The sequence below is a fragment of the Passer domesticus genome, chromosome 9 (genome assembly GCF_036417665.1).
Source record: "Passer domesticus isolate bPasDom1 chromosome 9, bPasDom1.hap1, whole genome shotgun sequence".
Lineage (NCBI taxonomy): Eukaryota > Metazoa > Chordata > Aves > Passeriformes > Passeridae > Passer > Passer domesticus.
In genome coordinates, this window is record NC_087482.1 from 34,226,893 (window position 1) to 34,239,872 (window position 12,980).

Genomic DNA, 12,980 nt, shown 5'->3' on the forward strand with positions numbered 1-12,980 from the left:
ATATGATGGACTACAATAGATTAATACTATTTCTTTCTAATTAGATTATAATAGTAGCAACCACTGAAAACACCAGTCCTCCTAAACCACAAATTTTGATCAAAGTAACTGCCCAGGATTGTATGTTTACAGAGGAAAGAAGGAAAAGACTGGATCAGGTTTTTTTTTAATTTAAACAAAAACATCCCCAAGAAAAGATTTTCCATGTAACCAACTTAAATTTTACAGAAGTCTCAGCATTCTAAGGGCAATGCTGATGCTTCCTGAGAATGCTTCCCTCTGACTTCTTTCTGTGCCAAAAGAATTAGAGCAAACTAGAGGAATGTTGTCAGATTGGCACATCCTATAGCACACAATGTGATGCTACTCTGAACTTAGAGAATCCTACAAATATTTGAAGAGTGACAGATGGATAATATCATATTTTAAATTTTTTTAAATATTTTGCTCTGACTGAATGCTTTAAAAAGCAATAGGAATGGTTAAGTGCAGAGCCACAAAGTAATTTCTTGTCCTACTAATGTGATGAAACAATGAAAACTGAAAACCTGGTGGTAATAAGTTTTTTTCTTGGCAAATATTTGCATTGACAACACTGTATTGATTATCACAGAAGAATTATATTAGTGGATATTGTACCAGAAGTCATTCTAAGTTTTACACCATAATGAGTGGAATTATTCTAGAACTGCAGGATAATTTCTCAAAAGCTCTCACAGAATCATTTAGCTTAGAAAAGACCTCTAAGACCGAGTTGAGCCTTTGACCAACCATCACACTGAAGCAGACCATTGCCACATCCAGTGGTTTCTTGAGCATGTCCAGGGATGGCAATTCCCGCATTTCCTTGGGCAGCCTGTCCCAATGCTTAACAACCCTTTCTGTGAAGAAACTTTTCCTGAGAATTCTTTTCTGGAATTTGAAAATACTCTCCTACCATAAACAGACAATGCTGGGCAGTCTTATAGACACAGAGTCCCAACAACAGCCTAAATTCATTTAGAGGTAAGATTTTAAAAGGTTTCCTGTTCAGAGCATCAAAAATATTAAGCACCCACCCGTCACTAAGTTCTGTTCAATACTGAGCACTCAGAGCTTTGGAAAATCTGGCCTTGTACGTGTGCAGAACAGAAATTCGGTCACAAATATTGTGTAATTGGCAGGATCAGGCAATCCCCTGCGGGCATCCCCGGCCCCGGCCGCGCTGCAGAGCGCGAATTAAATCCCCACAGCACGGGGGCTGTCATTACTAAATCCAGCCTCTAGAGGACAGAAGCAGCCCAGCACTTTTCTAAGCAGTTCGAATACAGACTAAAACCGTTTCAAAATGTAGGACTTTAAAGCCTGAATTTATATGGAAAAGCCAAATAAACAGTCAGTGATTTTTAGAGCAGAATACTTTATCTGCTATCTTCTTAATTTCCTTATTATGGCATCATTCATAGAAACCGAATCCCAAGATATTTTGGAGTATTACTATGATCCATACAATAAAATTCTAAAGATTAAAAGTATGAAATCAATCAATAAAGTACATTTTTTCATTTTCATTTTATAAAACATAATTTGGTTACATAGACAAGACAATGCCCAAGAATCTAGAAATTGTGGTCAGGCCCTTAAAACCTAAGAAGCAGCAAAATGTCATGGACTGGTCAAATAAAAACTTGGGTCTAAGAGAGCAAGAAAGGATCAGAGAAAAAAGAAGGTACAATAATTGAGTTGATGCAAGGTAATGGATTTTTTTTAAAGGTCACAATGAGGTAACAAGCCTGAAACACATGCAATTTAAAAATTGCAAAGTCCCAAAATTTCATAGTGATTAATAACAAGACTAATGACACAGATAATTTTTAATGAAGGGAACTATCTCCTACCACCTGCCTACTTCTGTCCTTTTACCTCCAAATTGCACAAGATTAGGGAAGAGAGTATTCTCATGGTGTTCTCAGGCCATCCTAGTGACAGAAGAAAACCTGGCTTAGAGAAAAAAATCCTCGAACATAAATTCAGAAAGAAGGAATATTTCTCTTTCAGTCTAGGTGTTGTATCTATTTTCCTGGTCACATATAAACATCCTTACAACATCCCAAGCCACATGACCCTGCTTGACATTTAATATCAAGAGCACTACCTGCACCTGTGATTCCTCAACATACTCTGTTTGCTCAAGATGCTGGACTTCACACCCACTGATGCACAACATGGATCAAAACACACTTGCAAAATCTATCCTTTCACTGCTTTTTGTTCTCTTTTTTTCCTTTTATTTTTTTAAGGCACAAGCAATGCAGTACTAATTCTGTCACTCTAGTACCAGCCCCACAGCACATCAAATATAACTCATATCCAGGGGTGTGAAAGTCATTGGCAATCACACCCAGCCACACCAAAGCCCAGATATCCCTAAGCATTTCTGAGCATGTTCTTATCTTACTTGCTTAATAAACACTGTCCTGCACAAAAAAACAGGTATTAAAAGAAATCCAATTTATTGCTGTTTCTACTCTCAACAAGTACATGATTAATTTTCCAATTTGCTAGTTAATCTAAGAAAGCAAAACTCCATTGGTAACACTGGGCCATGCAAGGCAACACTTCACTCTTCCTGGGATTCTCCTGAAAATGCTGCTGGCCACCAGTATCGACTTTGGGTGCCCAAAACAGACAGGCTGGTTTCCAGATTTTCTGTGTAGCCCTCTCCCCTCATGTCACACAAGTGCAGGCACTATTCCTCCACAAAGGAATCTAGAACTGAAGGCTGTTAAGCAGCCCTGGATTCCTCTCCCTCACCAACAGTCCTGTTTGCCCACTGTGACCACAAGAGTTCCCCTTGTGAAGCAATCAGAGGGATCCTTATGCCCCGCAAGAGGTTGAACAGCCCCAGCTCCCCCCATATAATGATTATTATACTTTGTCTTTTTACTCTTTCATTACCAAATACATACATAAGATATTATAAATAGTTCATGTAAAATAACAGAATGGGATTTTGACTCAAGATGAATCCATTACACAAATAACAGTTCATGAAATAATAATTCATGCCAATCACTATAGCTCCAAAGTACTTTTTAAAATAAAATACCTTATATTTCCCATCCAATTATGTACATCCTTTAAAATAAAGTGACAAAGATCATCAACCTAACAATTAATACAGAAACTAAATCAATCTAAGGAATAAAAGAGTTGTTTTACAACCAATTTCTAGGAAGCCTTAATTTTATGACTGTTAGTTAAACCTGAGAGCTGATCTCAATCGTTTAGGATAAGCTTCTTTTCATGTTAGATAAACTGAAGGCATTTGCAAATTATTTCACACTGCTTTTATACAAGGCTTCTGTTAAAATCCAGTCACATAAAAAATGCTGGATTATTTTTGAAGTCACACTTCCTTCTAATAACACTTTGAGCACAATGTTAATCTTCTTACATACAACTATAGAACTCACAGGTTTAAACTATTCAGAAGTATCTCCAATAAAAACTTTGAACAAGTAGAAAATTAGGTGTAGATGTATCCACACACACCAGAAAAATCATAACATGTAGTTTGCTGGTGTGCTAGCTAGCTATTTGTAAGCACAGACTTGACAAACTAAATAATTGCAAATTCAAAGTGTTAAATGACAATTTCATGAATGCTATTTCAATCTGGGCTTTTGATGCTAACATGGAAGTTTAAACTATGCTTTTATGTATGCTTCAAGTAAATTCACAACAGAACTTTGGGAACATTGACTCTTTGGTATAAATTACTGTGAATCTGCTTTTGGACCACAGACATGGCTCAGCTTTCTTGGACAACACTGGGCATTGCTGAAATTTGTAGTTAGAGAAAATTTAATATGGAGACAGTAATTAAGAGAAGAACATCAATTTAAAACAAATTATTATGCAGCCCAGCATCCCAGTTAGGATCACAGGTACTGGACCTATCCCAGAAAAACACTACAAGAATATTTAGGCCCCACTACAGTCAGAGACAGAGACCCAGTATCAACCTGACAGAGCCAATATTGTACCTGCTCATGGCTGTTGACATGACAGGTGAGTGAGAGAGTTCTTTCTTTGCTAGAACAGTTTTTCACCATCTTAGTTAATGTATCAGCTTATCACAAGGGTCAAAATGATCACTGGAGCCAAAGCAAGGCAACACGGCTGGAAGCAAAATTTGTGGTTTCATGAGCTTAAGCCAGAACTAGAACAAAAGAGACTGAGATTTTCTGAAGGGCAGAGAGACAAGCAGAAACACTGCAAGGCAAAGCATGCAAAACTGGAGCAGGGCTGGATTCCATGCAGGGTGTCCTGTAAACACAGCCTTCCCCACTGCAGTTCCTGCACAGGACACACAACTGTCACATCCATTGCCAAGGGAGCTCTGCATATTGCCACGGCAAGACAAAGACCCTGTGAGGTCCAGACTAATACTTTGCATGGTAGAAAAAAAAAAACCAGCTGTATTTGAGAAATTTAAATCCATCCTGGCCAAAGTAGGTATAAATGTAAAGTGAGAGGCTCTTTTTTGCCTTGCTGATTCCTTTACTCTGGGAAGGACAAGCTAAAGCCAAATGAAGGAAATAATGCAACTCTGCTTTTAAATTCTATTCCCCTTAGCACTGTGTGGGACACTCCTAGCACCTCACACTAAAGATCCTGCTGGTAACTTTTGCTAATGGAGAGCAGGATAGCAGGGCTGGTGCTATTATTATTCTGCTACTATTCTACTGCTTCTCTTAAATTGCTTTGTCAGACTTCCGTCACTTGAGACAAGTTCCATTAGAGCAGACTTTAGGTGTATTTAGGTATTTGCCAGATAATAGAGTAAGGTTCTTAAGCAATCAATCTGTACAGATTAGTCTAATCTGTTGCTGCTGGAAACTTTGTTTCCAGAAGCAAAGCAGACAATAGTTTCAGATTACCTGCAATAAGGTTAAGCTATGGGCAATATACGTTTTGAGGTGTGAAGAAAAACAAAATAAAAGAATGCATTCCTAATAGTGTCTTTGCCTTTACCAGATCAGGCAGGTAGCTGAATTGAGATTTCAGCTTCTCTAAGAACTATTCCTAAAGGATCTGTCTCAATTTAAATTGCTTTACTAGTGGTTCTCTTAAGTATTTTGGAATGCAGGATACAACAGAATTCAGTTAGGAATGTTATTTCCCAAATCCAATAAAGCACAAAAAATAATGTTTCAATATCAGATAAAAGTTTGTTATTTCCGTATTAAGATTTCCAGGAGCAAAGCCAAACAATTAAAGATTCTTAGGATTCTGCATAGAAGTGAAGGCAATGAACTAATGAAGATAAAATCATGGAAGGGCCAATATCTGTCACCCAGTTCTAAAGTAATGCAGTTTTTCAGTGATATTCTTCAGAAACTAAAGAAATGTTTTCTATTTAATCTCTTCTAGCTCAAACTATAGTTCAAAATACTAAGTAAGGACTGTCAGATCATCCCTCCCTTTAGCTTTTCCTAGTATGAGACTACATAAAATGATTTTTTCTATCACCCTATTTTATCAACTTACCTTTCATCCTATTGGACAACAGCTATGGATACAAGCATGAAGAAAGGAAGAGCAATACTCTCTGTTCATGAGATAATGCAGAACTTATGTCGAGCAGGAAACACAGGCTGGAGTCTCCCTGAAGGTCACCAGCACATGAGGCAAGTGCTTAGAGCTCTGCTGAACAAAGAGCAGCATCAGCCTGTACTCAAAATGTTTCCCTACACTGTGCCCATGAAGAAAGATTCGAGGGTTTTTTTTCATATATGGCTCTCCTTGACTTCAAGTTCAATATCAAATATGAGGATAATTAACTTTCATGAACTGTTTGATAAAAATGAATTAAACACCCTAAAATTAATGGCAATTATCTGGATATCTGGTCTGGCCCCACTGATCTGATCCCATGAAATGCTAAATTCTGTCATTAAATGATAATAGGGCAACTTCCATAACTAGAACAGTTACACTGACAAGAGAGGAGAAAACCAAGTTAGAGAATTAAATAGGCAAATAACCTAAATTAATTAAAATTACATAAAAAGATTATAACTGTCAGCTTCTTTTAACTGAGCAATTGTTAAAACTGAAGGCAGTTGAATATTAGTTCTTCCATTGGAGACATTTTTTCTAAAAATTATCTTCTTTATGAAAACTATAATATTTTTTACAAATAAGCTTTTTAAACTCCAATGCGACAAAGTTTTTCCTGTAGCAAAATCTATTTTGCATACAGTTTATTTCAGACTTGAAACAGACTTTTTCTAAAACCATAAAGCTTCTCAAGTCATCTTCAGTAATTCATAGAAGCTGAAATTCTTGTGCAACCTAGGGTTTGCGTTGTTTTAAGCTGCAAAAATATCTCAAAAAATCTCTGAAAATACTTACTCAAATATATATAGGAACAATTCACTTTTTCCACAAAAAGTAGATTAGAATAATACTTCAAGTATTTACAGTTTATTTGAATGAAAATTATAATAAACTTTCAAATCTGGGCATAAAATCATAATTACTATTTCATTACTTAATACAGGTTTTGAATAATTCTTCATTTTCTGTAGCAGTACTGTAACAGCAAGCCATCCTTCCTTCTACTCCAGCAGGCTGGAGGTGAAAGTATTTTTCACCATTAGAAACTGAGATTCTCTGTGGGATCTTTTCAGCTTTGCACGACGGTTCTGAAACCAGATCTAAAATGGAAAGAGAAGGGATGCTTTTCAGAAACACAGCAGTGGAAGCAAAATAATATTTGAAACTTAAAAGTATTCACACAGTATGACAATATTTTGTGTAACAACAGCACTTTGCAAGTTCAATATAAATTCAAAATCTGCTGTAATTTTATCACCACAAGAAAACAATATCCCCAGGTTACCTGGAAAATGAGATCATCTTCACTGTAATATAAAAACAGGTGTTAAATTCAGTGACAGAATCAGATCCTGGAAGATCCTGAACATCTGGAATTCACACGTCTTATGGTGCTGCTTAACTATTTGCAGCATCAAGTTTCTCATCAAGCCAAATATAATACTTGCAACAAAATAGCCTGATAAACAACAAAATGAAGCCCAAATTCTTATGTGTACTTATCACACTGAATTGCCTGGAAATCAATAATTAACATCCCTGAATTGATTTTGCTTTTGGCCAGATAAAGACAGAGGTTCAAACACTGGTTTAACACATCCATGCTCTGCTGGTGGTCTCACAAATTATGTCCGTACCTGTTTCAAATTTATTTTTCAAATATGGTGACAAGCAAAACATAAAAAAAAATTAAAGGAAATTATCAAGTTCTGCACATAATAACTAGAGATTAACAGAGCAGATATTGTGGAAATATTATGGTGATGAATACCTCGTTGGTGTTATAGAAGGCTTTAGATTTCAGAAGGAATTCAGTGGTTTCCATTTCACAAATCACTGAAGACATGTTTCATGTACATACATTGGTTTAAATTGAGAGTATTAACATTCTCATTACTGCTGTCAAACTACTTATGTACATAAGCAGAGAGTACATATAGCTGGAATTACAGAAAAATTCAAATAAATCTTTAATTACCTGGATCCTGTCTTCATCTAAATCTAATTTGCGAGCTAACTCTTCTCTAATATCAATGCCAGGGTAGGAGTTCATTTTAAAAACATTTTCCAAGACTTCAATCTGAGGAGATTAAAATACACTTGTTGAATAGTTAACACTATGTTCATAGCAGTAATACATAAAATAAATAAAATAACAGCTTAGTTTGTTCAACAGAAGACTTCTGATCAGTGTTTGCACAATTCTGATTCCATGCATAAACACACATCTGCTGAAATTAGCAACATTCCTGTTAATTTACTCTAGTTCCTGATGACATTTCTCTCTGCAGAGGTACATCACAGTGAACTTATCAGCTGTTAGAGGTTTCTTCCAACATTTTACTAAACTATATTGTTACTCATTTGTTAAATGGTAAGGAAAGCCCTACCTGGTTTCTAGTGAATGCAGTTCTTGGTCTTCTACCCCTATACCAGCTCAATTCTCGTTTGAAAGACAGCCTTTCAGTGACTGAAAAATATTTTTCACATTTCAAAACGTTTTCCTCCTGCACTGGATCACTTCTAGCATGAAATAATGGATTTTCATAGCAAACAACAGGGATTTGCAGGTGGGGATTACTGTCATCACCTAAAACTAGAAAGAGCAAGAAAAGCAGAGCTTCAATTTACTGCTTTGTAGTAGAAACATGCCAGTATTATTAAAGGGTAAAAGCGTAAGAGGTTACAAAACAGACTGACTTACCCAAGCTGGTGCACGCATCCATCCAGGGTCTGTGAGGTTTCCCAGCTGGAATGCCATCTTTTTTCTGCTCCAGTCCCAATATACTCTCGATGGAAAAGGAGCAGTGTGAGGTTTTACTCTCCCCAAAGGCGGGCACCTTGTGCCGGTCCGGAGAGGCCGCCGAGGCGGCAGCACACAGCGAGGGACCGGCCATGCCTTCGCCCTCAGCCAGCATCGCCCGGCTACTGTACTTGCATTTCTCCACAAGTCCTCCTTATAGCTGTGTTGACAAGGGGGTTGGATTTGTAACGTCATTAATTAAAATCTTTTATTAGAAAGTTTTAGCATGTCAATGAAAACTCTCCCACCAAGAGGCACGAGGAGTTAATTGTTTATTTGTTTGCAAGTAATTAGCAACTAATGGTGACACTAGGGGGGCCACCAAGGGGGACAAAAAGTGTTATCTCTCCTAACCAGAGCATCGACTTCACTTTCTCAAAAGAAGCTGTGCACAAATATAGGACTTCTCTTTTATTTGAAATCATTAATGTATAAAATCAGTTTTTAAAAAAACTTTATACTCTAATGGACTCCACTTACCTAAACATAGAAGCATGATAGGAAACCAGTCAAGTAATAAGTAATCTCATTTAAGTGAATTTCCTTCCAAGGAAATTTAAAAAATAATCTCTTAATGCTATTAGGGTAATCCCGATGAAAATGCCTCTGTTTTTTCATATGCATATGTAATGGTGAACGTGGTCAATAAAACAACAATAGCTTTTGGCATAAGGCGCTGTGCAGTGGGTTGGCAGTGTTGTCAAAGCTCAGTGTAATTGCCTTCCAAGTGCCTGGATTAGTTAATAGGAACAGTTGCACCAACTATTTTAAATAATTCATGCATTCATTTTTCTTATTAAAATAACTTTGTTGCAGCCTTTTTGAAACATACCAGATGTGAAATTTCCTGATAATTCTTCACTACATAAAAGCAAAACTTCAAGTAATAGAAGTAGTACACTCAGATTTACAGGTTTAAAAGCATCCTTTTTCTCATATATGTCTCTCCCTCCTTGTAGTTTATGGCAAACAAAAGTATATTTAAATCCTACAGATCCAACATTTTAAATCACCAAAAAAATTACGAGTGATGGGAAGAAAGGAGATAAAGGCTTTGTAATAAAGTGTGACAGAATTCTGATTTCATCCATTATAATTAAATACAGACTATAACATTTTTATATTCAAGCTCATCTGTCAGTCACACAGCATTTTAGATCACATGCTCAAAACCAGCTTTTGGTTCAGGACAAGAAAAGGAGAAATTTCTGTAGAGACACTACAAAATCAAGATTTGTCCAAAATAACAGGCAAACATGAATGCAATATTTTTATTTCAGGAGGAAAAGTTACCTCTCCTTCTGGCCTGACTCTGTGTTGTGCAGTAAGATTGCTGTCAAAGCAAACTATTCAAAGAGTGACAATTCCAGAAGTGATCTTACCAAGGACACTTCTCACACATATCAATGTTCACTTGCAAGATGAGCTCCAGTCACCATTTTTGGACCTTAAGCCTTCTCCTGAAAACTGTATTTCATTGTTTTGGCCCATTAGCATTGACCAATACCACCTTGCAACCCATTTGAAATCACCTAGAGACTTTTAACTAAATACCTTGGTAGGGGTAATTAGAGCCACACAGCAAACATTAAGTTGGGAATCCTAAGTAATCAATAATAGGAAAACTCACTGCTCCTTGGATATGCAAATCCAATCCCCTTACAGCATCACATACTTGATGAGGCAGGAAACTAATCTCCCTTTCAGACTTTGCAGCACTGGTTTTTGCCCAGGGACAGTGGAGTTCCTCTCTTTAGGAGAAGGAGATGGAGCTCTCGTTGTTCAGAGATGGGAATCCTCCACCGGCTGTTTGCAGCAGCTGAGGAGACCACAGCGAGAGCTCTTGGGGGCTTTGGTCTGAAGTTCTTACTCCTGCTGCCTTTTGCTCTTCTCACCCCCTGCTGGGTCACCTTTCACTAGAGCCTGGGCAACATTTTCAGCTTTTTAAAAGAGTATAAATGGTATATATTGTCTTTCTTCATTACTTATCACACTCCAAAAATTCATCTTTCACCTCACCTTTCCCACAACCTCTTTACCCAGTATTTCACCACCTCAGAAGTTATGCTGCATAAAGCTCTCTTTCAAATACTTTTTAAACATTAATAACAAGTATTATATTCAAAGCCAACTTCAGAATTCCCAAGTTTTGTTAAAGTGAGAATACCTCAAAATGGTAACACCAATTTTCACAGAACAAAAGCAGTTAGCTATTTCTTGGTTGAAGTAAAAGCTATTTTGACACAGGGAGATTAAGTGAATGCAGGTAAATTCAAGGTTAATCCAAAGTTGCCTCTAACAAAAGGATGAGAAACAGTGTGTTAAAAACTGGGAAATAGTGCAAATAAAGCCTACCTTATGCACACAGCTGCTTCCACCCTCCAGCAGAGGGAAAATGTGCTCTCCTTCAGGGCACACATCTGGAATCCTCTGAAGTGTGTTCACTGCTCCTCTCTGTTGACAAAGTGCCAAGTGTTAGTTCCCCACATTTTTAAGGCTTCTTAGCAGATATTTTGCAGAAAACAACAACAACAACAAAACATAACATACAAAACCCAACAACGCCCCCCCCAAAAAACCCCAAACCAAACAAAAAACCCAACCCCACAAATCAAAAAGACAACAAAAACCCCCTCACACCCTAACAAAAGGTCTACAACGCTGAAAACAGTGTAACACTAAAATCACAATTAGAGGATGCAGAGGGATTCTTCAGTTCATTACTATTACATTTGTTGCAGTCAAATTTAGCTCAAGTAAAACTTTTGGATTCCACTTACAGCTGTAAAGACACAAAGCTAACTAAACCAAATCCAGTTAAGTTACTACCTTCCTGAATTCCACTGGGAAATGATCTTTGTACAAAACAAAGTAATTTCTTACTGCTGTAAAGCTTGGTCACAAGTTAACTGTCTCAAAACCAGAAAGCACGTGTATTTATAGGTCATGAACCACTGTTAATGTCCTGTCACATGCTGCAGAGACAAGATTTAGTCTTTAAAACACCTTGTAAGATAACCATGAATTATTACCCTTATTGACAGGGAAAGGGAGAGGTGCTGTGACTTGCTTCAGTCAGGTGAGTCACCAGTTGAGCTGGTAAATTAATTGACTGAACAGTATTAACTTGGAAATTTCTTCACCACTCCCTACAGGGAAAACCAAAACAACGCAACAGAAAAAAACCGAAAAAACCCCATCCATCACCCACCAAAAAACCCCAAACCAACAAACAAAACAAAAGCCACCTCAAAAATCTTTAATTGTTTGCAATTTAACACACCACTCCTGTCCTTTATCTGCTTTTAATGGTAAATCATAACCTGATACAACATAAAGAATGAATGGTCTCATAGCAAGACTGCACACTCATTACTCATTTGCTCTGCTGAATGACTTCATGTACTTCCTAATCTGGTCTTAGTCTAAGTTCACCTGGTCCCAAAATGGCAAAACCAACAAGATAATAGATTTTTTCTTCCCAGCTAAAAATTATCATCAAGTCCTGCTCTCTAAAACTACCTGAACAGAGGTTGTAGCCAGGTGGGGTCAGTCTCTTCTCCCAGGGAACAAGTGACAGGACCAGAGGAAACAGCCTCAAGTTGTGCCAGGAAATGTTTAGATTGGATATTGGGAAAAGTTCCTCCATGGGCAGGGTGGCACTGACAATCCCCACTCCTGGAAATGTTCAGATGTGAGGATGTGGCACTTGGGCACAGGGTTAGTGCTGAACACGGGCTGGGCTGCTGGATTAATGGTTGGACTCTATGATTGTAGAGGTCTTTTCTAACCGTAGGGATTCCAAAATTCTAACTAATTTCAGAGCCAAACCAGTTCACAAGTCCAATCAATAATCTGTTTTGATTTCAGTGAGCCCTCACAGTAGTTTTAAGCATTTAAAATTTGCCACCAACCTATGGCACCACAATTATTCAGTCTAAGAGAGCAGAGATACTATTTTTTAATATCTAATCAAAATTTCTCCTGTCTCAGCTTAAGACCTCTTTGTCGTCTCACTGCAAGCACAGAAGTGACTGGCCTCCACTTGGGGCCCATAAACTTGTCAGGGATAAGAGACATGCCAAAAGGGATGCCCCAGATAACGGGGCAAGAGTGCCGAGGATGCTCCAGAACGGCCGGGACCCAGCAGCGCTCCCTTGCTGTGGAGCGGCCCTCAAGGTAATTGTCTGTGAGGAGACGACAACAACCCCGGCAGCACAGACAGACAGGGCTGGGAGGACACTTTGCTTGACAGCCGTGACCCACACGGCCGGGCAGCCGTGACCCGCACTGCCGGGCAGCCGAGACCCGCACTGCCGGGCAGCCGAGACCCGCACTGCCGGGCAGCCGCCTCAGCGAGGACGCGGCCCCGGCGCTCCCCACACGGGGCCGCTCCCGGGACACCGCCGAGCGCCTCAGCCCCCGCGCCTGCGCGGGAACGGGCAGGCCCGCCAGCCAATGGGCAGCCGGGTGAGAGGAGAGAGCGGGCCAATGGGGAAGCCGGGCGGGCCCATGGAGAGGCCGGGCGGGCCAATGGGGCAGCGGGGCGCGCGGGGGGCGGGACGTCCGG

The 12,980-nt window shown here is 38.8% G+C and overlaps 1 protein-coding gene across 5 annotated transcripts; it reads right to left on the bottom strand.

Annotated features, from left to right (window-relative positions):
• Positions 1–2,059: 2,059 nt before the first annotated feature.
• Positions 2,060–12,652, bottom strand: HESX1 (HESX homeobox 1). Of its 5 annotated transcripts, none has more exons than XR_010368551.1 (6): positions 10,766–10,961; positions 8,312–8,570; positions 7,998–8,203; positions 7,586–7,687; positions 6,542–6,707; positions 2,060–5,691 (listed from the first exon to the last, which is right to left on the bottom strand). XR_010368551.1 is itself a non-coding variant. In XM_064432606.1 (6 exons), the coding sequence occupies exons 3-6, from the start codon at positions 8,523–8,525 to the stop codon at positions 6,609–6,611; spliced, it is 621 nt and encodes a 206-aa protein (XP_064288676.1). In that variant the 5' UTR covers positions 8,526–8,570; positions 10,766–10,864; positions 11,933–12,652; the 3' UTR covers positions 6,443–6,608. The 5 variants fall into 5 exon arrangements, 4 of the variants coding, with proteins under 4 accessions (XP_064288676.1, XP_064288677.1, XP_064288678.1 ...); XM_064432606.1 differs by lacking the exon at positions 2,060–5,691 and adding an exon at positions 11,933–12,652 and having other exon boundaries at positions 6,443–6,707; positions 10,766–10,864; XM_064432607.1 differs by lacking the exon at positions 2,060–5,691 and adding an exon at positions 11,933–12,650 and having other exon boundaries at positions 6,443–6,707; positions 8,312–8,394; positions 10,766–10,864.
• Between the last annotated feature and the right edge of the window lie 328 nt (positions 12,653–12,980).